The 25,856-nt window shown below is 49.1% G+C and overlaps 3 protein-coding genes, 1 long non-coding RNA gene and 1 other non-coding gene across 7 annotated transcripts in view; 2 read left to right on the top strand and 3 right to left on the bottom strand.

Moving 5' to 3' along the window:
* The first annotated feature begins 450 nt into the window (after positions 1-450).
* On the top strand, positions 451-1,659 carry LOC129010365 (uncharacterized). Its single transcript, XR_008492982.2, has 2 exons — positions 451-564; positions 1,413-1,659. It is a non-coding gene; the product is annotated as an uncharacterized LOC129010365 (long non-coding RNA).
* Positions 1,660-2,561: 902 nt separating this feature from the next.
* PHB2 (prohibitin 2) lies at positions 2,562-7,763 on the bottom strand. Its single transcript, XM_063646908.1, has 8 exons — positions 7,629-7,763; positions 7,408-7,492; positions 6,718-6,797; positions 5,629-5,813; positions 5,111-5,240; positions 4,895-4,998; positions 4,389-4,466; positions 2,562-3,699 (listed from the first exon to the last, which is right to left on the bottom strand). The coding sequence occupies exons 1-8, from the start codon at positions 7,753-7,755 to the stop codon at positions 3,619-3,621; spliced, it is 870 nt and encodes a 289-aa protein (XP_063502978.1). The 5' UTR covers positions 7,756-7,763; the 3' UTR covers positions 2,562-3,618.
* On the bottom strand, positions 4,555-4,824 carry LOC129011109 (small nucleolar RNA U89). Its single transcript, XR_008493230.1, has one exon. It is a non-coding gene; the product is annotated as a small nucleolar RNA U89 (small nucleolar RNA).
* Positions 7,764-7,960: 197 nt separating the features above from the next.
* EMG1 (EMG1 N1-specific pseudouridine methyltransferase) lies at positions 7,961-13,195 on the top strand. Of its 3 annotated transcripts, none has more exons than XM_054444514.2 (6): positions 7,961-8,303; positions 11,557-11,658; positions 11,770-11,911; positions 12,308-12,366; positions 12,445-12,594; positions 12,914-13,195. In XM_054444514.2, the coding sequence occupies exons 1-6, from the start codon at positions 8,136-8,138 to the stop codon at positions 13,025-13,027; spliced, it is 735 nt and encodes a 244-aa protein (XP_054300489.1). In that variant the 5' UTR covers positions 7,961-8,135; the 3' UTR covers positions 13,028-13,195. The 3 variants fall into 3 exon arrangements, with proteins under 3 accessions (XP_054300489.1, XP_054300490.1, XP_054300491.1); XM_054444516.2 differs by having other exon boundaries at positions 8,154-8,365; XM_054444515.2 differs by lacking the exon at positions 12,445-12,594.
* A 220-nt stretch (positions 13,196-13,415) lies between these two features.
* LPCAT3 (lysophosphatidylcholine acyltransferase 3) overlaps positions 13,416-25,856 on the bottom strand; it is a 42,214-nt gene continuing 29,773 nt past the window's right edge. Inside the window, exons 2-13 of the mRNA XM_054444511.2 lie at positions 20,654-20,761; positions 19,889-19,995; positions 19,023-19,116; positions 18,816-18,853; positions 18,225-18,403; positions 16,697-16,805; positions 15,828-15,914; positions 15,566-15,732; positions 14,827-14,974; positions 14,596-14,754; positions 14,365-14,493; positions 13,416-14,122 (exon numbers count right to left, since the gene is read on the bottom strand). Of these exons, the coding sequence (XP_054300486.1) occupies positions 14,377-14,493; positions 14,596-14,754; positions 14,827-14,974; positions 15,566-15,732; positions 15,828-15,914; positions 16,697-16,805; positions 18,225-18,403; positions 18,816-18,853; positions 19,023-19,116; positions 19,889-19,995; positions 20,654-20,761 (1,313 nt within the window). The 3' untranslated portion in view covers positions 13,416-14,122; positions 14,365-14,376. The remainder of the gene's footprint in view (positions 14,123-14,364; positions 14,494-14,595; positions 14,755-14,826; positions 14,975-15,565; positions 15,733-15,827; positions 15,915-16,696; positions 16,806-18,224; positions 18,404-18,815; positions 18,854-19,022; positions 19,117-19,888; positions 19,996-20,653; positions 20,762-25,856) is intronic.

A 25,856-nucleotide genomic window follows, 5' to 3' on the forward strand; every position in this document is an offset into this window, starting at 1 on the left:
CGGGGCCTTCTCTCTCCCCTTTCCCTCAGGGGATCCCAGGACAGGCTGGGCACTGCGCGGTGGCACAGCCCAACTCCTGCCCAGCTGACCCCTCGCTGACCTCAGGGATCTCTGGCCTTCCAGCTCCGCTGTGGGCAGGGTCTGAGGCCACAGAGGAATGGGCTAGTCTTGGGGGTAGCATCTACTGTGGGGAGGGGACCCAAGGACAGCCCCCCCTTTTTGTTCCTCTGGAGACAGGGGTGAGACTAGGCAGGTTGGAGAAAAGAGGCCCCTGGGAGAGGGTGGGAGGCCTAGAGGAGTGGCCAAGCCTTAGAGGAGGTGCCCGTGGCTGGCGCTGGGAGGGAAGGGGTTAAGGCAGTGGGGGGGCAGCCTATGGCAGGAGGACACACCTGTGCGCAGGGTGGCAGGCGGGGCCCAGGTAAGGAGCCTGCGCTGCCCGGCAGGCGGAGAAGGAAGGAGGAAGAGCGGAGGCCAGGGCGGGCTCTAGGCCGTGGAATCTGGGGCCTTAAAGCCCCTTCGTCTCCCCAGCACCCACTCTCTGGGGGCACGTGGGCCCGGTGACAGGTAAAGGCCACCAGGGGAGAGGTCCTGGGCTGAGCTTGGGACTGCAGAGGGGGGATGAGGGTGGGTAAATCGGTGCGTGTTGCGGGTCGGGAAAGGCTGCGGGGGTGGGGGAAGGTGGCTCAGGCGGGGGGCCGACGGTCGAGGGGCTTCGGAGGGCCTGCTTGGACCGCAACCTGGGCCTAGTGATCAGCGACCCAGGGTGTGGCTGGTGGCGGGCAGCAGGGCTCACCAGGAAGTGTCCCCAGGGACTCGGGTGGTGGGGGGATGGGAGCCAGGGATCTGCAGCTTTTCCGCAGGGATCCTGGGCCTGAAGCTGCCTGACCCAAGGTGGGCGGACTGGGCGGGGGCCCTCGTCTTACCCAGCAGTGTTTGGGTGCGGTTGGGAGTCTCTAATACTGCCGGGTAATGATGGAGGCCCCTGTCCCTGTGTCAGCAACATCCATCGCCTCAGGTCCCCAGCCCTTAGCTGGCTGCAGCCCCCTCCCCACTTCCCACGCACCCCGGAAGCCCCTTGTCTTGAGCTGAGAGTGTTGCACAAGGGGTGGTTCTTGTTGGCTGGCTGCCACTAAGGGACACAATGGGCCCCAGCCCCTCCTCCCACCTAGTGCGATTTGTCACCTGGTGGATCCAGAACCCACAGTCGACCTTGAGCTTGGGGTTGGCTCGCCCCCTCTCAAGAGACCTCACCTGGCCTGTGGCCAGGGTCCCTGTAGCAACTGGTGAGCGCGCACCGTAGTTCTCTGTTGGCCGGCCCTGGGTTCATCTTCCAGTACAGTGTTGGATGGTCTAATTGTGAAGCTCCTAACACTGTCTGGTAAAGATGGCCCCCGGGTGGGTTCTCTCGGCAGTGACCTTCAGGGAGCCCTGAAGACCATGGAAGACTACTGACCAACAACCTCTGACCTTCGCCCCTCTGGATGGGGGACGAATCACTAGGCAAAGGGGAACAATGGGAAGGAGACAAAATGGCTGCCTTTACAGCTGCAGCAAGATTTGGAAACACAGGTTCCCTAGGCACCGCCATTGTCTTCCCGCCTTGGGAACATGAAATAAATAAAGTGTGAATGGGAACATGAGGAAGACTGATCCAGGTCACTTGACCTGTCTTTTGTCTAATTGTTGATCTCATCTTAGCCTCCCAGCAACTCAGGATTGGGGCTGCGACGTCTGCTTCGTCTTTCATGATACTCAACCCCAAGCAGAGAAAAACGTCTTAAAAATCGAAGCAGATTAACCCAGTCCCTCTGTTCAGATCCACCTGCTGCCCTATCTGCATTTGGCAGTTCCTGTACATACTTTGCCCCCATGTTTTGTCTGAGTTCCACATCTTGTCTCCCCGCAGGGATGGGAAATGGGCAGTAGTGGGAGATTCAGGTATAAACGGTGGCTCTGTTTCTCTGGTGCCTGAGATTCGGGAAGGCCTGTCTTGGGAAGATAAGTGTCAGCTTATCTGTGGACTGAACAGATAGGCACCTGTTCTGTTGGCCCCAGAGCTATGGGGATGAAAAGCCCACCTCCACAGGGGAGCCCTGTTAGCTAGCAGCTCCTCACGCCTGGTGACTGAGAAATGGAGTCTGGGGGGCCTACAGCAGGCCACGCGATCCACTGGGCTTCTGGGCACAGAAGTGCCTCAACAGGCACAGGAAGGCTCCCCATAGCCACAAGGAACCCTGCTACCAAGGAAGCAGCTCCTGTTGGGGTCATCAGATTTTTAATCTGGCTCAGCAAAGCCACGGCTGTCCAGCCTTAAAAAAAATGGGTGATGTGGGAGAAATGGAGGGTGGGGTGAAGAGCACAGCTGGGCCTCCAGAACTCAGGGCCAGCCTTCCCAGCTTGGGTCCTGTTTCGGAGCCCAGGCCTTGCTTCCCCTTAGCCACCACAGCCAGATTCTTTTGCGCCCCCTGCTGGCAGACACAAAGACAGACCCAGGAGCGCATATGTGAACGTGCGCATGCGTGCTGCCCGTTACCCAGTTCATGAACACGTGAAGCCTTGACTTCGGGTTAAGTAATAAAAATTTATTGAGAATTCCTGGGTTGGTGGTTATCTCCTCCCAGCCTTGAGGGAGGGAACAACACTGTAGGAAATCACTGAGAAATCACGCACTGTCCCAACAGCCCCAGTTAACACAGGGAGGAGGAAAGTAATTCCCCAGAAAAGGGGCTAGTCTTCAGTCTTCCTTAATCCAAGAGGGGTTCAGGGAACCAGTGTGGGGGACCATCGCATGATATTGGGGCGGGGTAGGGCTGTGCTGGACCCCTGGCTGGCTCCTCAAAAACTGGAGAAGCAGATCCACTTCCTCTGGGGGTGGAGTTCTTGGTGACTAGGCTCATTTCTTACCCTTGATGAGGCTGTCACTGTAGAAAAAAAGATAGATAATGACACTATTAGGGGACATAAATGTGAGAGGCAGGACACTCTAGGCCATTCCCTCTCCTACCCTGATTGAGGGTTTGTCTGTGGGGAGGTGGGAAAGGGGTAGGGTAGGGGGCAGGTACTGGGAGAAGGTGGCCTGCAGGAACCCACAGAAGCAGCAACAACTTACCTTCCTCTGTGGTGCCAGATCGCCAGATGAACAAGAAACAGAAGAGAAATGCACACGTTAATTGACAGCTTCAGGCCCCACTCAGCTTTGAACCCTCCTTTGCTCCCAGGAGAAAAGACAAACAGGGTTGACCGCCAGGAATCTCAGGCTCATGAAAGGAGGAGGCATGTTCTTATGGCCACTGCTATTTCTCATCTCCTTTCCTAACATCCCTCCATGCACCAGAGGAGTTTGAGGGCTCTTGAGTAAGAAAACTGAGTATCATCTTTCATCACTTTTTGGTTAGACGAAAACTTTATAATTAAAGTGCTTTTTATGTGAATAATCCTATTTGATCTCATAAAATCAATCCTATGAGATGCAAGATAGAAACTGTCAACCACCCCTTTTTCTAATTTTGGTTCAATGTCTCTCAGAGCCATATGAATAGCTGTAGCAGGCTCCAGAGCCCAAGCAACCAGGCTCAAGTCCCATGTTCTTTGTGATACCCCACTGCGCGGTCACATCTCTCACCTGGTGAAACTTTCATCCTGTAGGTTCAGCACAAGGTTGTCAGCCGTGAGATAGATACGATTCTGTGATGTGGCGATCTACAGGGGAGAAAATAAGACAGATGCTTGCATTAAGCAAAGACCTCAATTCCGACCCCTGCAATTCAGTAGCTACTTAATGGAACACATGCAGATTAGGGCAGGGATACAGCAATGAATAACACATGGTTTCTGCTCTCATTTAGGGATCCAGAGCAGTGAGCAGCAGCTACGATTATTAGCAAAGTAACAGAGGCAAGAACAAAAGGTCAGGGAACCCAGAGGAATCATTCTTGATGGAAAGAGTATTGGAGAAGCCAATTTTTTATTTATTTATTTTTGAGATGGAGTCTTGCTCTGTTGCCCAGGCTGGAGTGCAGCGGCATGATCTCAGCTCACTGCAACTTCCGCCTCCTGGGTTCAAGTGATTCTCCTGCCTCAGCCTCCTGCGTAGCTGGGAATATAGCTAAATGCCACCACAGCAGGCTCATGATCTTTTGTATTTTTAGTAGAGATGGGGTTTCACCATGTTGGCCAGGCTGGTCTCAAACTCCTGACCTCAGGTGATCCACCCACCTTGGCCTCCCAAAGTGCGGGGATTACATGCATGAGCCACCTCGCCAGCCAGAGAAGCCAATCTGAGTAGAAACCCGAACAAGCAAGGTTTGAATTCCCTCACCTCAATGTGCCTTAACTGAAAGCACTTTCTCAAGGCAGCCCCATCAGAGACGCTGGGCTGACACACTCACCGTCTTGGAGATATTCTGGGCTGCTCGAATCTTGCGAAGTTTGATGTAGCCAGGGTTCTTGCTCAGTGCTTCTCCAAGGTGAGGAGGGTTAAGGTTCACGCAAGGGCAGGTCTCAATCCCTGGCCCCGTCCTTACCACACTCCCTTGCTCCAGTCCTCCTCTGGGCTGTCAGATCCAAGGTTGCGCTCAGGTGGCTTGTGCCCAGCCCTACCTTGGACCCCACCTGTGGGCCTCCCTGCAGGCTGCTGCCAGGAACTAGGGGCAGCAGCAGAAATGAAGGCAAGGCCACCAATGCTATTGATCTGGCCTTACAGTGGGGAGTCATGGCTCAGGTACTCCCACTAAGATTTCAGATCTCATCTGTGGTCCCCACCCCCAACAAGGAGCCAAGGGCCAGAGAGCACGGAGTCGCATTCGCCTTAGTCTCATCAGCCTGCCCATGAAGGAGGATGGGGAACTCAGGTGCCCTAGGGGCTTAGGCTGAGATCTCTCTAGCAGAAGGATATCATCTTGGCAGCCTCGGCCTCACCCTCAGCCTGCACAATCTTCTGCCGCTGTTCCTGCTTTGCTTTTTCTACCAAGAATTGGGCCCGCTGGGCCTCCTGCTGGGCTGTGGTGGGAGAGAGTCAGGGAGACCCTGTCCTGGGTCAGGAGCCCCGCCCATGGAGTCTTTCCTCCTCCTGCATCTCGGAAGCCCTCACCCCACAGCTCTTGCGACTCACCCACTTGTTTGGCTTCTACAGCAGCTGTGTACTCTCGGCTAAAGCTCAGCTCTGTGATGGCCACATCATCCAGGATGAGGCTGAAGTCCTTGGCCCTCTCTGTCAGCTCCCGGCGGATCAACAGGGATACCTGAGGGCAGGGATGAAGAGGGGAAGGAAGGGGTGCTTTGAGGGGACTGGAGAACTGAAAGGAAGGTTGCGACCCCTAACCCTTCACTCTCAATACAATATGCACTGCCTTAGCTTCCTGTCAGGCAAACCTGTAACATAAGCCTCTCTGCTCAAAGAGCTGCAGGAAAAGCCAAGACTTGGCCATTTCCTCTGTGCTTCCTAACACCGAGTGCTATCGAGTTCTAATGCTGGCTCTCCTTATTTCACAGTGGCAATTAGCACAGCTTTTAGGTGGAAATGGCACTAGGGTGACAATCCTTTTCTAATAAGCGGCCTTTCCTAATTCCCAATACCCTGGGCCTAGGATGGAAAGGCTGACACCATGCAGATGGTGCTGGGAGTCAGACCTGGGCCCGCTGGGTGATCAGCTGCGAGGCATTGAACTTGGCCACCACACTCTTGAGCACCTCGTTGACAATGGACGGCAACACTCGTTCCTCATAGTCCAGCCCTAGGCGCTGGTACATGCTAGGAAGCTCCTGAGCATTCGGTCGAGACAACACTCGCAGGGAGATATTCACCATCTGTAGGTCTGAGATTGAGGTCAGCAGTGGCTGGTCAAGGCCAAACACCCTTTCCCAAGCATTTTCTCCTTCATGTTCCTCCCTGTATGCCCTGTGCAATGGTGTACAGCCTGGCACTACCCTGGGGGAAGGAGAGTTAATCAGGCTGACAAGGAAGACAAGACGCAGCACAGCTGAAATGCACCCTCACCCACTGTGAAGCCTTGAACTGCAACCCTCGTCACCAGCAGAGCTGACTACTCTTTCCCCCTCTGTACTCTGTGCAACCTCTAACGTGGGCGCTTTTGTGCTGTACCATAATCATGTCTCCTGCAAGGACTTGGGGGACAAGAATTGTGTTTAATGAATCTTTTATTCCCAGGGCCCAGTCTAGTAAATGAATAAGCGACCTGCACTAGGTATAGCACAAAGAAGTACATTACAGGTTACAGGTGAGCTACCTGACCCAGGGTGTATGTGTGTGGGTGGGTGGGGAGGAGGAAGAGGTCTGGGGAACTCAAAGGCACGGCTTTTATGTATGGTCTAGAAGGAGAGAACAGGTGAACTAGTCAAGCGTAGGGACAAACTTCTCCAGAACAGAGTGTACTACTGGATGTAACTGTAGATATAGTAAGTCAAGCAGTTAGAAAAAAAAGGCTTTAAAACAAAGCTTTGATCTAGGCAGTGAATAAGACAAAGGACAAACAATACTCTTATTGAATACACGTCAGAGAGGAGACAGTAAAAAGCACCCAAACACAGTGTGTTCAGAATGTGCTGCTTTGACCCCAGGAGGCAGATATTTTAGTTACAGCTCTTGCAGATGTGGAAACTAAGGCCTAAAGGCCTGACACTACCATCTTCCCCTGGGGTTTCTTGCCAGCTCCCTTGATCATCCCACCTGCCATGTGATTACCAAGTGCTCAGACCTACCTTTGGAGCCTGTAGGGGAGGAGATTTTTCGAGGTCTGGCCCGAATGTCATAGATAATGGGGTACTGGAACCAAGGGATCCTGGAGAGGACAGGGATAGGTATTAAGAGGCCGCAGTTTCGGCTGGACGCGGTGGCTCACGCCTGTAATCCCAGCACTTTGGGAGGCCGAGGCGGGCGGATCATTTGAGGTCAGGAGTTTGAGACCAGCTTGACCTACATAGTGAAACCCCGTCTCTACTAAAATACAAAAATTAGCCGGGCGTGGTGGCAGGCGCCTGTAATCCCAGCTACTCGTGAGGCTGAGGCAGGAGAATGGCTTGAAACCAGAAGGCGGAAGTTGCAGTGAGCCGAGATCGCGCCACTGCACTCCAGCCTGGGCGACAGAGTAAGACTCCCTCTCCAAAAAAAAAAGGCCGCAGTTTCACTAGCTTTGCCCGGTTTCCCCTCACCACGCGTTTTTTTGCCTGCTCCTCCCCACGACCACAGACAAGGAGAGATTCTCTTGTCCCTTTGGAAAACAACAGTTTGTATGTTGCTGGAGGTTCGCGCAGCACCCACTATCCTAGCGGCAGGGATGAGGAGGGCGGGAAAAGAGCAGCGTTGAATCCTGTTGCACGTCCGACTATAGCCACTGCTGGGTCGGCGTCAAGGGTGAAAGGTCAGGGTCAGCAGGCTCTGCCCGCCATTACCTGAAGTGAAGGCCCTCGGCCAGGATAGTGTCCTGCTGCACTCCACCGATCCGATTGAAGAAGATGGCTCTGTGCCCGCCTTCCACTGTGGGGAGAGGGGTGGTGATCAGGCCAGGCCGCTGCTCAGAGGAAATGCTAGGCTCGTGGAGGGGCGCGGGGACAGGGCAAGGGGTTTGGGGGAGGGACTGGAAGCGTCCGGCGAGCGGGCGGAGGTTGCTCACCGGTGAACACGGATTCGCGCACACCGTAGGCCACAGCGCCGGCCCCCAGCAACAGCTTCAGGGCCGTGCCCATGCCCCGGGGCCCGGCGGGCAGCCGTCCCGCCAAGTCCTTCAAGTTCTGGGCCATGTCTGATCTTGAGGCCGGCGGCACCGGAGGTCAGAAGGGGGTGCCGGCCCGCCTCTACCCCGCTCCGGATTAGGTACTGCACCCTTCACACGAGGGTTCGGGTCCGTAAGGCTGGCGAAAGAAAGGGCACCGGAAGTGCGCTCCCTTTGAAACCCTCCCCCTTAGGCCACTACGGACCCGAACTTCGCGCACAGGAATCGCGCATGCGGAAGTCCCGCCCCTTTCTGGAAGGCTGCCCTCCCAGGGAGGGCCGCGCAAGACAGCAAGTCATCTCCATTTCCGAGCCCACTTTCAAAATGGCAGCCGGAAGGAAATTTGTGATTAGAAGCCGGGTTGTTCTCATTTAAGAGCGCTAGCGCAACTTCCGGTCTTGTTGCAAGATGGCCGCGCCCAGTGGTGGATTCAAGCCTCGTGAACGAAGCGGTGGGGAGCAGGCACAGGACTGGGATGCTGTGCCACCCAAGCGGCCCCGACTAGGGGCAGGAAACAAGATCGGAGGCCGTAGGCTTATTGTGGTGCTGGAAGGGGCCAGTTTGGAGACAGTCAAGGTAGTTTGGGACAGGAAGTGGAGAAGTAGTAAATCGATAGGCTGGGACTCCGTGGAATGAGGGTAAGGGGCCCAGAGTGGATGGAGAAAGCAGAGAGCGGTGAAAGATGCTGTTGAAGGAAGGTGGCTTGGTTGGCTTTGCGTTGATTTGACATCCTGGGATGGTAGTACTCATTTTTCTTTTCTTTTTTCTTTCTTTTTTTTTTTTGAGACGGAGGCTCGCTCTGTCGCCTAGGCGGGAGTGCAGTTGCGCGACCTCGGCTCACTGCAACCTCTGCCTCCCGGCTTCAAACAGTTCTCCTGAATCAGCCTCTGGAGTAGCTGGGACTACAGGCACGTGCCACCACGCCCGGCTAATTTTTTTGTATTTTTAGTTCAGATGGGGTTTCACCATGTTGGCCACGCTGGTCTCGAACTCCTGACCTCAAGTGATCCGCCCGCCTAGGCCTCCTAAAGTGTTGGGATTAGAGGCGTGAGCCACCGTTCCTGGCCGGTAGTACTCATGTTTTTTTGCTCTTTTTGAATGATATTCCAGCCCTCACCTCCTTGCTTCCAATTGGTTAACCAGGATTCTGTGGTACAGTAGTCTAAGCAGAGGAAAGTTTCCTTCCTTGCGTCATTCCACATCCCAAGACAAGTTACTGGGCAGATGAGAAAGGTAGTTATGTAGCCTAGTCTGCCCACACTTTTTGTAAGGGCTTCATGTTTCAATTCATTAGTGTCCATAGTCACCTCTCTCTAATATCCACCTACGATACACTGTCCAGACCTGGTTATTATTTAAAACTTTTACATCTGCATTTTTATCTATCATTCATCTCTTTCCCCACATGTAATAGAACCAGCAGTTCTCTATCTTAAAGCCTTGGGCAGTGTTCTTCCTCCTCCTTTCTGTTACCTGTTAGAACTAATTCAATGAATAGGCCCAGAAGAAATCGCATTGGTTTAGAAGTCAGACCAGGATTTTAATCTTCGTTCTAAATACACTTTTTTTTTTTTTTTTTTTGAGATAGAGTCTCAGTCTCTACCAGGCTGGAGTGCAGTGGCACGATCTTGGCTCACTGCAGCCTCTGCCTCCCGGATTCAATTGATTCTCCTGCCTCAGCCTCCAGAGTAGCTGGGATTACAGGCCTGCGCCTGTAATCTATTAAAAGAATAGAAAACATGGTTATATCCTACTAATGGGTTGAAACTGTATTATTCATTCAAGAAGGTTTTTTTCTTCTATAACTAAGGGTGTCTCATGGACTTAGTTCTTGGTCATTTGTTCTTTCTTTGTGCTTACTCTCTGTGACATTACTTCAACTATTCAATTTCAAAATCTACATCCCTTTTTTTGCAGACTTTTTGGAGCCATATATCTCAAGAATGTTGCTAGACATATACATTCCAGTGATACATAAAAACTTAGCCTTCCAAAACTTGTATTTGTATATAACAGTTTGTTTTTAGACCTTTTACTGACCACCCTAATGCTCCTTGGGACTCCAAATTGCAACTTGGAATTATTTCTTTTAGCTGCTACAGATGTAGTCCACTTCTTTAACATCAAACTTCTGATGTCTTTTCCAGTGTACAGAGAGTTGTTAAGATAGTGTCTGTCAGTCATTCCTATCCTGCCCTGCTTACTCCAGAATTGTTTTTGGCTTTGTGCTTGATACATTAGGATTCTGTGGTTTACAAAGCAGCTTCATATATAATCACAGCCCTTCAGTGTCTCAGCTCCCAATTTTCCTCAAAGTTTCCTTTCTTTGTTTCCACTTTTTCTTTTTTGTTTCTTTTTTGAGATAGGGTCTTGCTGTTGTCTGGGCAACAGAGTGCAGTGGTGTGATGGTTCACTGCAGCCTCTACCTCCCTGGCTCAAGCAGTCCTCCCACCTTATCCTCCTGAGTAACTGGGACTGTCAGCAAATGCCACTGCACCTGGCTAATTTTTTTTTTTTTTTTTTTTTGTGAGACAGGGTCCCATCGTGTTGCCCAGGCCGGTCTCAAATTCCTGGGCTCAAGTGATCTTCCCACCTCGGCCTCCTAAAGTGTTGGGATCACAGGCATAAGCCACCACACCTGGCTACTTTGCCTTGATTCCATCTGTACCTTTGCTCATGCCAGTCTTTCTTTTTTTTTTTTTTTTGGGACAGGGTCTTGCTCTGTCACCCAGGCTGGAGTGCAGTGGTGCAGTCTTGGCTCACTGCAATCTCTGTCTCCCGGGCTCAAGCCATCCTCCCACCTTCGCCTCCCAAGTAGCTAGGACTACAGGCATGTGCCACCATGCCCAGCTAATTTTTGTATTTTTTGTAGAGATGGGGTTTCGCCATGTTGCCCAGGCTGGTCTTGAACTTCTGACCTTAAGTGATTTGCCTGCCTTGGCCTCCCAGAGTGCTGGGATTACAGGCGTGAGCCACTCACTGCACCTGCCCCCATGCCAGTCTTAAAACTGGGAATAACCCCTCTTCATTTTATTTCTGAGAATTTTCTTTGATTAAACTGCCTCCTGCATCACTAGTTTTCACATTTCTTTTTTTTGAGATGGAGTCTTGCTCTGTTGCCTGGGCTGGAGTGCAGTGGTGCTGCAAGCTCCGCCTCCCAAGTAGCTGGGACTACAGGCGCCTGCCACCACGCCCGGCTAATTTTTTATATTTTTAGTAGAAATGGGGTTTCACCGTGTTAGCCACGATGGCCTCGATCTCCTGACCTTGTGATCCGCCCGCCTCGGCCTCCCAAAGTGCTGGGATTACAGGCGTGAGCCACCGTGCCCGGCCTTCACATTTCTTCTTGTTCAGATTTGCAGCTCTTCACTTAGTGCATGTTTGGTGTACGCAAACTGAGGGTAGTGACTGTATATTTTGCACAGTACGTACTTACTACTCCTGTAATAAACACAGCATTCAGCCTTGCTCACTAACTCCTGCCTAGTTCCAGGATGTCTCATTGGCCTTGCCTAACAGCCACAGGTTTTTAAATTAAATCCAGTGTATTAGTAGATAATGTGAAGTCACAGGTTGTACCCTTCCTCCTGTTTCCCTCTGAGACCATTTACTGGGGAGTGCAAATAAGGCTGCACAGTGATCCCCTGAGGGCTTGCTGGGCTCTACCTCCAGTGTTTCTGGTTTAGGAGGTCTAGGGTGGGCCTGAGAATTTGCCTAACAAGTTTCCAGGTGCAGCTGCTGCTGGTAGTTTGGGGACCACACTTGAAGAACCACGGGGCTAGGTAACAGAAGCTTATGCTGTTCTTTCGTCATGTTCCCTGTTCTTCAGGTAGGGAAGACATATGAGCTACTCAACTGTGACAAGCACAAGTCTATATTGTTGAAGAATGGACGGGACCCTGGGGAAGTGCGGCCAGACATCACCCACCAGGTAACTCCAGGGACAGTGCTCACAACCCTTTGAGCCTCTGTATGGAAGGGTTGGCAGCTGAGTGCTGCCTCTCTTCAGCCTTAACCATGCCTTGGTTTCTGCTTTGCTCAGAGTTTGCTGATGCTGATGGATAGTCCCCTGAACCGAGCTGGCTTGCTACAGGTTTATATCCATACCCAGAAGAATGTTCTGATTGAAGTGAATCCCCAGACCCGAATTCCCAGAACCTTTGACCGCTTTTGTGGCCTCATGGGTAAGAAGTCTTAGAACAAAGTTAGAATGAACTTGTCAGTAGGGAAAAAGGGAGGAAGAGGAAAAGGGAGAACTAAATGTGGGATTTTTAAGCGAGGAAATGGGAGAACAACATGATTAATACCAGGACAAGGACGGTTATTATTTTTCTGTGTTTGTGGAAACTCCACTCCTGTTCTTGCAGTAGCTTCCTGGCTGAGTGAAAGAGTGAGTCTGAACCCATCACTGTACAGCTAGCCATATGCTTGGCAACTGTTTGTTCCTAACATTTCAGGAGTCCAGTCTAGATATAAAGCACACAGGGAACTCATCTTACCTATGGGGTTTTCCTTGTTAGATGACTGGACAGAAGGGCTGTGGTCTCCATCTAGCTCTGAACTCCTTTTCCCCCTTTTAGTTCAACTTTTACACAAGCTCAGTGTTCGAGCAGCTGATGGCCCCCAGAAGCTTTTGAAGGTGAGGTATTGAAACCTATTAGTTGAAGTTTGGTTCTGGGAATGTTTCTGGGGCTGACTTTTCTCTTTTTTACTTTAGGTAATTAAGAATCCAGTATCAGATCACTTTCCAGTTGGATGTATGAAAGTTGGCACTTCTTTTTCCATCCCGGTTGTCAGTGATGTGCGTGAGCTGGTGCCCAGCAGTGATCCTATTGTTTTTGTGGTAGGGGCCTTTGCCCATGGCAAGGTAAGGTCTGGGCTCAACCCTGAAATTCTTGGTAGAGCTGAACTTAGTATAGAATTCCCAGAGCAGTAGGCATTTTAACAATGCTTACAATGAGCTAGAAGACACATGACAGTTCCACACCCTGCCCCAGGGCACATCCTTTGAGGACTGCTGCCATAATTGTAATAGTCACAGTTAGGACCTTCTTCATCGTTTGTAGGAATTTGATATTAAACATCACAGCTGAAATACTAGCTCAGCCATAGTTTTCCTGCCCTAAAGAAGGGTTGAAACAGCTACTGAGTGACAGAGTTGGCTGACAAAACTGTTCTTTTCTTAGGTCAGTGTGGAGTATACAGAGAAGATGGTGTCCATCAGCAACTATCCCCTTTCTGCTGCCCTCACCTGTGCAAAACTTACCACAGCCTTTGAGGAAGTATGGGGGGTCATTTGACAGTAGTAGAACCTGTTCTGAAACCAGAAACTGTTGATGTCACATCCTTTGACCCTGGTCTGAGCTGACTGCTGGAAGATGATCTTTCTGCACTGAGACTGTGGAGTTTGGGGAAGCCAAGGCTGTACATTTGCTATTTGTTTATCCTATGAATACTGTTCTTGCAAACCTGGTTGTTTTGGGGTTCCTAAAGTATCCAATGGTGTAAAACTGTTTGTTCCCTGGGACTTCAGGGACAGATATGAGGTTACAGAGTTTGCAATTTGGTTCCATGCTTTGAAGGCAGGCTTTAGCTCCCAGATTCCTGTGCGCTAAAGGAGAGAACCCTGATGATCAGCCATGGCAAGGATGGAGAACTGTGAAAGAGAGCAATCAGGAATGCTAGTGGTGAAAAACTGAACAAACAGAAGTGATTTTATCTAATACAGTTCCAAGGTAGAAAAAGTGGAGCAGGCAGGGCCTTGCACCCCTCTCCGCCCCCCCATGGGGGGGGTGGTGGTAGCGGCACATACACAATCATAGTAAATTGGCAGAAGAAAAACACAATAGATTCCTGGCTAGATGGGGAGAGATAAGGCAATGTGCATGGGGGAGTCAGAGGGGAGATGTGAGCCCCTCTGCTCCTCCCACAAGAGTTTCCCCTTTGGGCCGGGCACGGTGGCTCACGCCTGCAATCCCAGCACTTTGGGAGGCAGAGGCGGGTGGATCACTTGCGGTCAGGAGTTCGAGACAAGCCTGGCCAACGTGGTGAAACCCCGTTTCTACTGAAAATACAAAAATTAGCTGGGCGTGGTGGCGTGCCTGTATTCCCAGCTACTTGGGAGGCTGAGGCAGGAAAATCACTTGAACCTGGGAGGTGGAGGTTGCGGTGAGCTGAGATCGCGTCACTGCATTCCAGCGTGGGTGACAAAGCAAGACTCCTTCTCCAAAAAAAAGTTTCCCCTTTGGCCCCAAATGAAGACTTGGCTGGCAGCAGAGGCACAGCTGGAAGCATCGATCTTCCACCTCCCTGGCTTTTCCATTCTCTGCTGTGGGGCAAAGGAGTGCTGTGAAAAGGGAGACAAGTAGTTTCTGCACCAGTCCTGCATAGGCCACCTGCAAGACAAGACGAGATTGGAAGGCTGGTTAGTTACTCCTCTAATTCCTGGTCTGTAGCCCTTCCAGATGTTTCCTAGCATGCCTCAATAAGTCACAGTAGTCATTGCCCATACTGTGTTCCTTAGTGGCCAGGCTAATCCTTGGAATTCACCCCAGATTTCTAATACTATTGTTTTTTTCCAGTCTGTTGCTCTATTCTGTAACCTGGTGGTAGTTTTAGCTTAGCTGTATTTACTTACCAGGGAAACGGATTATTCCATCTTCTTTAACTTCTCTTTCCTTGGCACCATTGCTTTGTGAATATAAGGCAATATGAATAGTAGGCTCAAGAAGAAGATGTGGCCAAGGAAATAGATGGATTTATACACCTGTGGAGAGAGAGGCCACTAAGGTAGACAGGCCTGGAGCGTCCCTTGCTGCCCGAGGTTGCAGTGAGTCCCTCCCAGTCTCACAAGTAGGCCTTCACTTGCCTTAAGCCATTTGTCCCACGTGAAGAGGCAGAAGGCAGTCATGGAGTAACCCATGAAGAGCCAGTGGATGGTCTGTTGCACCAAATAGTAGAAGGGCTGGAGGACAGTAATGGCGGCCAGGTTGCTCAGGGTGGGGCTCTCTTGAATGAGCCTGGCAGCCTGGGGAGGAAGGAGGAGCTCATCAGCATCTTTTCCCTTATATTCCCCTTCACCCCCACCCTGGAGGCCTACCTGTCTTTCCACAATAACAATGAGGAATTCCATCTGGAAGCAGACCAGGTATCCTGAGTGCAGGCCGTGCCAGAGGGCCAGGAATAGCAACGAGAGACCCTGAGAGAGTTCTTTATTTCCAAGGAACTTGAGTCGTTTGAAGAAGTAGCTGGAGAAAAGGGTGGGTGGGGCGACCCTCAAACTGACGTCCTTGCATCCCGCCACCTGCCTCTGGGTCCTCACCCTGAGGATTGGAGTGGAGTGCTGGTGGGCTCCCACGTGTAGCCCCCAGAGGGTACTGGAGGCAGTGCTGACTGATTACTTTTAGAGATGGAAAGCAGACCCAAGGTGGAGCTGGAGACCGTGTGCGCACGAGCCACTTGGTTCAGCAGCAGTGACTGAGTGCTGATGCCGAGATCAGTGGTGAACCAGACACTCTACTCAAGTTGCCCACACTCTAGTGGTGGGGACAAACAAGTAAAGCTGTTTATAAACAGGGCAGTGGAGGACATAAGTCCATTGGCAGAGCTGGAGTAACACCCAGGTCTTAACGCACTTTTGTATCTTGCCTTTTTTTCAAATATCACAGTAATGGTTTTTTTGGGGGGGTATAGGTGGGGGTCAAAGTCAGTGTGAGCGACAGGGGGTTCTGCCCAGGTGGGAAAGACGCATAGGGGTGACATGGTACACCCTTGCCCTCCAATCTGGGAAGACAGTGGAAGGAAGGAACCAGGGTCCAGGCTCCCCACCAGCAGCTCACCGGGCCACCCAGGCGTTGGTGTTGATGTTGAATGAGGCAATGGTGCCAGTGAAGCGGGGGTTTGTTTCAAAGAGCCACACCTTCATGTTGGCACAGGCATCCCACTTTGCCTTGCCCTTTTCTTCAAAGCCATTGAAGCCCAGGCCCGTCAAAATGCATACTCCTTCCTGAGAGGGAATAGCTCAGTTAGGGCTCTTGCCACTCCCCACACCGGCCCCCATGGCTTGTCTAAATAGGACCCTGTTTCAACTTTTCTACTTACTGTGACCAGCCAACAGGTGACATATTTGTACAGCACAAACTTCCCCCAGATCAGCATGTACATGCAGCGGAACCAGAAGGGGTGGTTCTTGAGGGAAGAAAGCACAGTGCATTAGGGATATCGCATGACTAGGCAGTTTCTCTCAGCACTCTTCCTTTTCACACTTGTGGCTGGCTACTTCATACCTGCCTGAGTCCTGCTGCCAGATGCCCCCAATAGTCTGGCCTGATTGCCTTCACAACAGGCAGAGGAATAAGCAGAGGGCCTGGAGAATATTCATTCACCTTTCCCTTGGAGAGCCCCAAGGGCAGCACTGTGTTTAACTTCTCTACTGTTTGCCTTCGTTGGCAAAGTGTTCGGAATGAGCATTTGGAATGTTAAGTACGGAGGGGCCCATATTGGATTTTAATTTAAGGAGAGAAACCTGCCCAGAATTACTGAACTGTTTTCAAGCCTTTCAGCTGGGCTGGAGCAAAAGCCAGCACTTCCCCGCTTCCCTTGCTTTCTGAATTCCCTAGAAGTGCCCAAATGTATCAGTCAAGAGAAGAAAATAGGATGGAGAATCAGAAGCTGCTGTGCTCTGAGGGGTCACGTGGATGTGATAAGGCAAGCTAGGAGCGGCTCCTAGAGAAGGCAAGGGGTGCTAAATGTGCACCTGGCACAGCCCTGTGCCCGCGAAGGTCATTCAGTGCTGGCTGATGAACGTGTCCCGGCACGTCTGGCATTGACACCAACTCACAGATCTAGAGCAAAACCAACATGCATTTGTAGATGATATTTCCTACTTCTCTGCTATCTATAGGGATCCTTGCCTGTCCATTTTCTAGCTCTGGTGCAGTCATGCTGCTGCTGCTTTAGTAGACACTCACGTCATAGTCTTCAGTGAGGAGATAGTCTTCTGTGATGTGGGGGCTGAGCAGTGTGTAGCCCACTAGGTAGAAAAGGCCCAGACTCAGGCGCTTGAGAGCAGGAGTGATGCTGGAAAGGAACGAGCGAAGTTCCTGGTCACAGAGAGCAGAGACTATTCCCTTCACCCTCTGACCTTCAGTTATGGAGAGGAGTGTTTAGGGGTGTGGTTATCTACCTGGAATGGGATGAGAAGCTCTGCTGCCCAAAGTGTTTCCTGTTTCAGGGAAAGATTTCTATGGCTGGCTATGAGGAATGGGGACTGCAAACCTCTAAGAGTTGTGGGAAAGTCAGGGCAGCAGACAGTGCACCAGTCTTGTGTTTACCCCTCAGGGATGCTACTGATCTCAAGGTCTTGCCAGGTTTCACAATTTCCATTGGGACTGAAAACCCAGTGGAGGTAAGATAATACAAATAACCACTTTGAATCTGTTCCTTCATTTCTTGGTCGAATTGATGCTGAAACACAGGATGGACAAGTTCTCAGTGAAGGAATTCTTCTGGCAATTAAACTTTTTTTTTTACCATTTTAATTTTTATTTTCTAGAGACAGGGCCTTGCTCTGCCACTCGGGCTAGAGTACAGAGGCATAGTCATTGCTCGCTGTGGCCTTGAACTCCTGGGCTCAAGCGATCCCCCTGCCTTGGCCACCTGAGTAGCTGGGACTATAGGCATGTACCACCTTGCCTGGATAATTTTTTTTTTTGTAGAGATGGGGGTCTCACTATGTTGCCCAGGCTGGTCTTGAACTCCTGGTCTCCAGTGATCCTCCTGCCTTGGCCTCCCAGAGCGTTGGCATTACAGGCATGAGCCACTGTGCCCTCCTACATTTCCTACTGATAAACAAATATTTTTGAGACAGGATTTTGCTATGTCGCCCAGAATGGAGTGCAGTGGTGTGATCAAAGCTCACTGCAGCCTTGACCCACCTCCCCTGGGCTCAAGCAATCCTCCCACTTCAGCCTCCTAAGTAGCTGGGACTACAGATGCATGCCACTATGCCTGCTAATTTTTGTATTTTTTTGTAGAGACAGAGTCTCTCTATGTTGCCAGGCTGGTCTAGAACTCATGGGCTCAAGTGATCCTCCCACCTCGGCCTCCCAAAGTGCTGGGATTATAGAGGTGAAACCACTGTGCCCAGCCTCTATCTACCTACCTACCTATCAACCTACCTACCTACCTATCAATCATAAATATATTTCATATATACATGAAAATAGGCTTTAAAGGCAGAAATGTGACTGGTTCAGGCAAAATCCTATGGCATAAATGTGGATTTTTATGTTTGTACCAGTGTTAGAATGGATAACTGGAAGAACCCTAAACTAAAAAGGGCCCACTCCTGGCACAGAGTGCCTGTTACAACAGTCCAGGGCCTGCATGACACAGGTCTCTATGCCAGGGTCATGCTGGAGAATGCAGCTTTCAGAAGAGTCACTTCAGAGTGAGTGAAATACCTACATGAACATCTGGACCAAGAGGAGCAATTACCTGTTTGGTATCTTTCCTGGTATGTCAGTCAACTCTCCCTGTACCAGCTTCATGTAGTGATTCATTGAGAACTGGGGCCCTACCAAGAAGGCCCCGTAGAAGTAGGAGAAACCAGCAACTTCCAGCAGGGAAGGAACACCACGTATGGCATATTTCTGTTGCTCAGAGGACAAGGAATTCTATGCCAAGAAGAGAATGCATGGTTCAGGATAGCCTTGAATCTCCCCACAAGAGACAGTTTGAGTGTTCCCCACCCGTGTGCCCCACTGACTGGGGTTCTTCAAATAGCCTTCTCTTTGGGGGATGACAAATAGTTGCTTCTTATGGAAATGCGTATGTGTGTGCATAGCTGGCTGTTGCTGCTTTAGCAGATGCCTTGCTGGCATTGATCTCTGGACTTTGTGCAAGAGCTGGATCCTGGGCAAATTAGATTTGTTGATCCTTGCTCAGTGCTATCTGAAAGGGAGATTGCACAGGCTGGGGAATGAGGGAGAGGCTCTTCTCTGGAATTTGGGTTCAGTCTTTTGTTAACAACCTTTTACTTCCCTTTCATTAAGTCTTGAACCTCTCTGCGGATGAATGGGTACTTACCTGATCTTTCCCTCCGTCAAAGTAGTCAACAGCCAAACCTGAGCAGAGAGAGAACGGGTGGGTAGGGTGGTGGGAGAGGACACTGAGGATGTGGCCTGTAGACTGAGTGCAGCCAGAAGTGTATGGCGGGGGGGGTGCCGAGGAAGTTTTTAGTGAGATGGGGGAGGGACCTACATGTAAGGAAGGCAGGCAGTGACCATCACTCACCAATCAGCTTCAAAGTCAGAACACAATGTGGCATTGTCCACTTGATATCGTAGTTGCCGGTGGCTGTGTAATAATATCCAGCCAGAAGGTAGGCCTAGGAGAGGCAGAAATATTTATTCTAGCATCACTACTATTTCTTCTCCCTGCTCTGAAATTCAATGTTCTCTTTCCTTTTTCCTTTCTCCTCATCCCATCATTAAAAGCCTTAATAAATTCCTACAAATGGAGGTGCTGAAAACCTGTAATGGGAAGAGTGTTGCTCAAGGCTTCTTGGCAAAATGAGGGCTAAACTGAGATGAGAATTTAGATGCCGGGACCACAGGTGCATGCCACTCCACCCGGCTAATTTTTAATTGTTTTTGTTTCACCATGTTGCCCAGGCTGGAGGGCTAATTTTTGTATTTTTTTTGTAGAGATGGGGTTTTACCATGTTGCCCGGGTTAGTCTCAAACTCCTGGGCTCAAGCAATCTGACTGCCTTGGCCTCCCAAGGTGCTGGGATTACAGGTGTGAGTCACTTTGCCTGGCCTAGGCTTAGGTTCTTTAACTCATTCTAAGTTGCTTTTCTGTCTTGCCTTGAAGTGACTCTGCTCCTGGATAGTAGGCTAAACCAAAGAGCCTAATGGCACAGTATGCAAAGGGTTAGCTGGTGGCCCTTCCTTGAGGCAGGCAAAGAGTTACCATTACAATCTGTGGATGGAACACTTGGGGCCTGTGACAAGCCACCTACCTGAAGTCATACTGCTAAGTGCTGGGAGAGGGGTTACAAATTAGGTCTGCTAATTTCTATACCACAGTCCCCTGCCTACCCCTGTCCCCTGAACTGCTGTCAGCTGTAGCCTGAGCTGCTAAGGGAAAGACGTTTACCATCTGGAAGCAAAAGGTAGTGAGGACGGCAGTGATGGTGCGGCCCATTAGTCGAAGGATGAGGAACTGAAGCACAATACATAGCAGGGAGTGGTAGAGCTGGTTTCCTGGATGCAAGAAGAGAGAATTTAGCCTGGTTTTTACACTCCCACCCATCCTGAGACTTCCAATCACAACGTAATATATAAAGAAAAAACGTTGGCATCAGGATCTTTTTTTTCAGAATAACCTCATGTTTTGGAGGAGAGGATGGAAATTAGTTATTAAAATAAAAAAGATTATTAGAGTGTTATTTTATTTCTTTTCTTTTTTTGTTTGTTTTTTTAAGAGATGAGACTTGCTCTGTTGTCCAGACTTGAGTGAAGTAGCTCAATCATAGCTCACTGCAGCCTTGAATTCCTGGGCAAGGGCTACCACGCCCAGCTTGTTACTGTATTTGTGAATGTCTGAAGTGAAGAATGAATCTAAGTGGGGATTGCTTGGCTCGGTCATTCAGTTACATCCACAGCAGAGAGAAACTGAGGATTCTTTGTTGATGAGGTATGGCAAGGGTAACCACCCTCAAAATGTTTTTATCTGACAGAGGAATGTACATAAAAGAAAAAAAGGAAAAGTTAAGCTGTGTTCCTCTTCATACAACCCTCTTTGCAAGTGGGAGCATTGTAACTTCCCTACCTATTAGATTCTCTCAAGGAAATTTTGTTCAAGTCTGTTCCTTCCAGGTTCCCACTAATTGCAGTGCCACTGCTAATTTAGTTTACTCACCAAAGTTAAAATAAGCAATTGAGAGGCCTGTAAAGGTATGGAAGAGGTGGATGAGGTAGCTCTCCTTGTAGAAAAGGTAATGCCGATAAAACAAAGCAAAGGGGTAACCTAGATGGGGAAAAAGATAAGAAGAGTGTTATTTGTGCCTGGTGCCATCCCAGTTTGGTTTGGAAGTTTATCTGGCATGAAATGCAGCCCAGAGGGAGAGAGAAAAAAAAAAACAAACAACATACATTATATGGATGGCAACAGAGAAGGCAATAACGGTATCCCCAAGAACCAAAAGTTTTTTTGTAAATACAAATTTTGAACTAAAGATATTAATATTTGATTGAGGCAATATAAAGCTGGGTCCTAAGACTAGGTTTCATTTATAGCTTATGAACTATTGCCAGACATTTTCTCTTACTTGAATTCTAAAAAATGATACAAGGAAGCTAGGCATGGTGGCTCCCATGTATAATCCCAGCACTCTGGGAGGCTGAGGCAAGGGGATTGCTTGAGCCAAGGAGTTCGACACCAGCCTGAGCAACATAGCGAAACCCTGTCTCTATTAAAAAACAAGATACAAAGATTTGAGTGTACCCATCTATGCTCCAGAAACACTCATTTACACTGTGTGATCTATCTTGCTAGCACAGTATTATCAGATTATGAGGAAAAATATAAATTAATATCAGGCTAAATACTGGAATTGCTGACTGCATATATAGCAGTTACAAGATATGTGGAGATACTCCTCACAGTCTGTAATTTGGGCATCAACCAAGTTATAAAATCCATATAAGTATACTGGAAAAATGTCTTCTAAAGCCATGATTCAGAGTATAGTCCAAAGGCCATGAGTGAACCACAGAGGATCTCCTGATGGGTCATGAACTGATTATACACGGCCAAGGGATGCTTATTGAATTAAAAACGGTCAATAACATTTGGTATTCCTAAACTAAAATTAGCATATTCCATGGCTTTACTGCAGACTCACCTTCAGTGTTCTATCTAGAGGTCTGGCTGCCATGCCTGGCAACATTCCCACTGCACTAGTGCATATGTGGAGGATGGGAATCTCTCAACTGCTTTTTGGAAAGACATTCTGCCTATTCTTTCATTGATTATTCTCTTGAGTTGGTCATGGTTTATACTTTCTACAATTCTTGCTTTTATTTTTATTTATTTTGAGACAGGGTCTTGCTCTGTCACCCAGGCTGGAGTGCAGTGGCACAATCATCGCTCACTGCAGCCTTGACCTCCTGGGCTCAAGTGATCCTCCAACTTCAGCCTCTTGAGTAGCTGGGACCACAGGTGCTTGCCACCATGCTGGCTATTTTGTAATTTTTATGGACATGAGGTCTCACTATGTTGCCCAGGCTGGCCTTGAACTCCTGGACTCAAGGAATCCTCCTGCCTTGGCCTCCCAAAGTGTTGGGATTACAGGCGTGAGCCACTGTGCCTGATGAATTGCTGCGATTCTTGCTTTTAAATTATGTAAGGGCAGTTTTTATCATGGGCAATAGTTTACTGTGAGTTTGGTTAACTCTAAAACGCTTAGAACAGTAACATAAATTAATTGCTCAATTATTTGTTAAATAAGTGAATGCACACAATCATGTTATATGTCGGTTTCTGTCCTTCTAGTCATTTTTCCCCCATACATTAAAAAAAAAAAAAAAAAAAAGTCCGGGCGCGGTGGCTCATGCCTGTAATCCCAGCACTATGAGAGGCTGAGACGGGCGGATCACGAGGTCAGGAGATCGAGACCATCCTGGCTAACACGGTGAAACCCCGTCTCTACTAAAAATACAAAAAAAAAAAAAAAAAAAAAAATTAGCCGGGTGTGGTGGCAGGCGCCTATAGTCCCAGCTACTCGGGAGGCTGAGGCAGGAGAATGGCATGAACCCGGGAGGCGGAGCTTGCAGTGAGCTGAGATGGTGCCACTGCACTCCAGCCTGGGCGACAGAGCAAGATTCCGTCTCAAAAAAACAAAACAAAACAAAACAAAAAACTGTACTGGCTGGGTGCAGTGGCTCACGCCTGTAAACCAAGGCACTTTGGGAGGCTGAGGTGGGTGGATCACTTGAGATCAGGAGTTTGAGACCATACTGGCCAACATGGTGAAACCCCATCTCTACCAAAAATATAAAAAATTAGCTGGGTGTGGTGGTGGGTGCCTGTAATCCCAGCTACTTGGGAGGCTGAGGCAGGAGAATCACTTGAACCTGGGAGGCAGAGTTTGCAGTGAGCTGAGATCATGCCGCTACACTCCAGCTTGGACAACAGAGCGAGACTCTGTCTCAAAACAAACAAACAAACAAAAGAACTGTACTGATGTGTGTCCTGCTTTTCCCACACAACAGCATATCCACCATTTGATCTTCCTGGTGCCAGGATCAACTGGTGGTTTTTTTTTGAGATGGAGTTTAGCTGTTTTTACCCAGGCTGGAGAGTGCAATGGCACGATCTTGGCAGCTCACTGCAACCTCCGGCCCCTAGGTTCAAGCGATTCTCCTGCTTCAGCCTCCCGAGTAGCTGGGATTACAGGTGCCCGCCACCATGCCCAGTGAATTTTTGTATTTTTAGTAGAGACGGTATTTCACCATGTTGGCCAGGCTGGTCTCGAACTCCTGACCTCAGGTGATCCACCTGCCTCGGCCTCCCAAAGTGCTAGGATTACAGGCGTGAGCCACCATGCCTGGCCAACTGGTGGTTTTTTTTTTTTTTTTATTGCTGTTCCCATAATGGGCTAGGCTCTTAAATTTATAGCTTCATGCAAGTATAGTTGACCCTTGATCAACACAATTTTGAACAGCATGGGTCCCCTAAGACTTCCCTCTGCCTCTGCCACTGCTGAGATGGCAACCCTTTCTCTTTCTCCGCCTCCTTGCCTGCTCAACCTGAAGATCATGAGGAGGAAGACCTTTATGCTGATCCACTTCCACTGAATGAAGAGTAAACATATTTTTTCTTGCTTATGATTTTCTTAATAACATCTTCTTTTCTATAGTTTACTTTATGGTAAGAAATACATATATAATACAAATGACATACAAAATATATGTTAATCAACTTGTTGATGCTATTGGTAAGTCTTCTATTAGTAGTTAAGTTTTTGGAGAGTCAAAAGTTATATGTGGCCGGGTGCGGTGGCTCATGCCTGTAATCTCAGCACTTTGGGAAGCTGAAGCAGGCGGATCACGAGGTCAGGAAATCGAGACCATCCTGGCTAACATGGTGAAATTCCGTCTCTACTAAAATACAAAAAATTAGCTGGGCATGGTGGCACACACGTGTAGTCCCAGCTACTCAGGAGGCTGAGGCAGGGGAATTGCTTGAACCCGGGAGGCAGAGGTTGCAGTGAGCAGAGATTGCACTGAGCAGAGAGAACCACTGCCCTCCGGCCTGGTGACAGAGTGAGACTCTGTCTCAAAAAAAAAAAAAAAAGTTATATGTGTGGGCCGGGTGCGGCAGCTCACAGCTGTAATCCCCTAGTTTGGGAGGCTTAGGCGGGTGGGTCGCCTGAGGTCAGGAGTTTGAGACGAGCCTGGCCAACATGGTGAAACCCCGTCTCTACTAAAAATACAAAAATTAGTTAGGCATGGTGGCAGGAACCTGTAATCCCAGCTACTTGGGAAGCTGAGGCAGGAGAATTGCTTGAACCCAGGAGGCGGAGGTGGCAGTGAGCTGAGATCACGCCATTTCACTCCAGCCTGGGCAATGAGCAAGATTCTGCCTCAAAAAAGAAAAAAAAAGTTTTATGAGGATTTTTGACTGTACAAGGGGTGGGATCCCATAGGCCCTGCGCTGTTCAAGGCTCAACTGTAATTAATTCTACAGATATCTTGTGGATTACCGGCTCATGTATTCATTCACCAAGTGTTTAGTAAATGCCTGCTATATGCCAGGTATTCTGTTTATGAAGCACGTAATTGCGGAGGAGGTGGCATGTGATGGTTCATTTTCTAGCTGGCTGAGATGATGGGATATAGGATCACTAGCTCCAGGGAGGTGAAGACATCTATGACCCTTTCAGGTAGATGAATGAGCAAGGAAATAGGATCAAGTCTCATACATTTCACATGGGCAGAAATTTGGCAGAGACAGAACACCAGGTTAGCAGCAAATATTGCTAAGAACTAGAGCCAGGAACTAAAAAGTATATAGACTAAAAATCAATGCCTTCAATCTTTTGCTTTATTTTTACTTTTTTTTTAGTAATGGGGTATAAATAAAAAAAATATAAAACAGAGTAGATAATTATCTAGAGCACTCATAAATAAGTTCTAGATAGCTAAGTTTCTCTCTTTAAGCATGAAAACCCTTAACCATTTGGAATGCTCGAAATTAAAAAACACCACACATATTATTCTGCCTCTTTAAGTTGAATCTAATTTAACATTTTCTAGGTGTCTGGATCATATCTATTCCAGAGTAAAGTCATGATGGCTTTATGACGTTCTGAGGGATGTGAAATTGTCTGCCTGACTCTAACAAGGCCTACACTGTCCTGAGTTCTGAGTTCTTTCGTCCACTTCCTATAGCCTGTCTGTCCCTTTCCTTGCTACTCTGGGATCAACAGTCACCTCTTGAACTTTCGGGGTGCTTGGCAATAGTTCCTCTCCCTACTCCTAATTTACGGCAGGCCTTAGAAACCATAACCTTATTTTAAAGGTGTAAAAAAAAGATTTAAGACAAAAGCAAGGGGCTTGGGTGCCTTCCTTATGGACTTAGTGCATAGATAGGCCTGGTAACATCTGTTCTGGCCACTTAGAGGCCTTGTGTGCTATTTCTTGCTTTCAGGTGCGTTTTGCAGGAGGGGACGTTGTTGAGTTCCAAACAGGTGAGGTATTGCACACTAGCAAACACATGAGAAGAAGGTGGAGGAATTGGGAGAAAAACAAAAAGAATGCAGCAGGCCAGGTTAGCAGGAACGTTAAGACGGTGACAGAAAACAGCAAAGCCTGGAAGCAAGCCGCCGTGGAGAAGGAAGAACTGTGCTGGGGTGAGTTGCTGTGACAACCCAGGCTGATTTTGAGTATGTAAACACCAAACCTTGTTCTTGGCTGCCGCTCAGCTCAGCGGGCTTTGGAGCCTGGCTGCCCAGCCACCACTTCAGGGATGTGCTGTTTTTAGGGAGGGTGTGACCCTACAAGATGTTTCTGAGCCTTAATGCTTTTTTGTGGGAGCCAATGCTTAATATGGTTGCTAG

The sequence above is a fragment of the Pongo pygmaeus genome, chromosome 10 (genome assembly GCF_028885625.2).
Source record: "Pongo pygmaeus isolate AG05252 chromosome 10, NHGRI_mPonPyg2-v2.0_pri, whole genome shotgun sequence".
NCBI classification, from domain to species: domain Eukaryota; kingdom Metazoa; phylum Chordata; class Mammalia; order Primates; family Hominidae; genus Pongo; species Pongo pygmaeus.

Bases quoted from the DNA above. Each gene is read 5' to 3' on its own strand.
- PHB2 (XM_063646908.1), bottom strand. From the start codon at position 7,755: ATGGCCCAGAACTTGAAGGACTTGGCGGGACGGCTGCCCGCCGGGCCC. The intron at 6,798-7,407 runs GTAATGGCGGGC...TGTCCTCTCCAG, and splicing joins GCCGAGGGCCTTCACTTCAG to GATCCCTTGGTTCCAGTACC. The intron at 4,999-5,110 runs GTGAGTCGCAAG...CTCCCACCACAG, and splicing joins TGTAGAAGCCAAACAAGTGG to CCCAGCAGGAGGCCCAGCGG.
- EMG1 (XM_054444514.2), top strand. From the start codon at position 8,136: ATGGCCGCGCCCAGTGGTGGATTCAAGCCTCGTGAACGAAGCGGTGGG. The intron at 11,659-11,769 runs GTAACTCCAGGG...TGCTTTGCTCAG, and splicing joins GGCCAGACATCACCCACCAG to AGTTTGCTGATGCTGATGGA. The intron at 12,367-12,444 runs GTGAGGTATTGA...TTTTTACTTTAG, and splicing joins GCCCCCAGAAGCTTTTGAAG to GTAATTAAGAATCCAGTATC.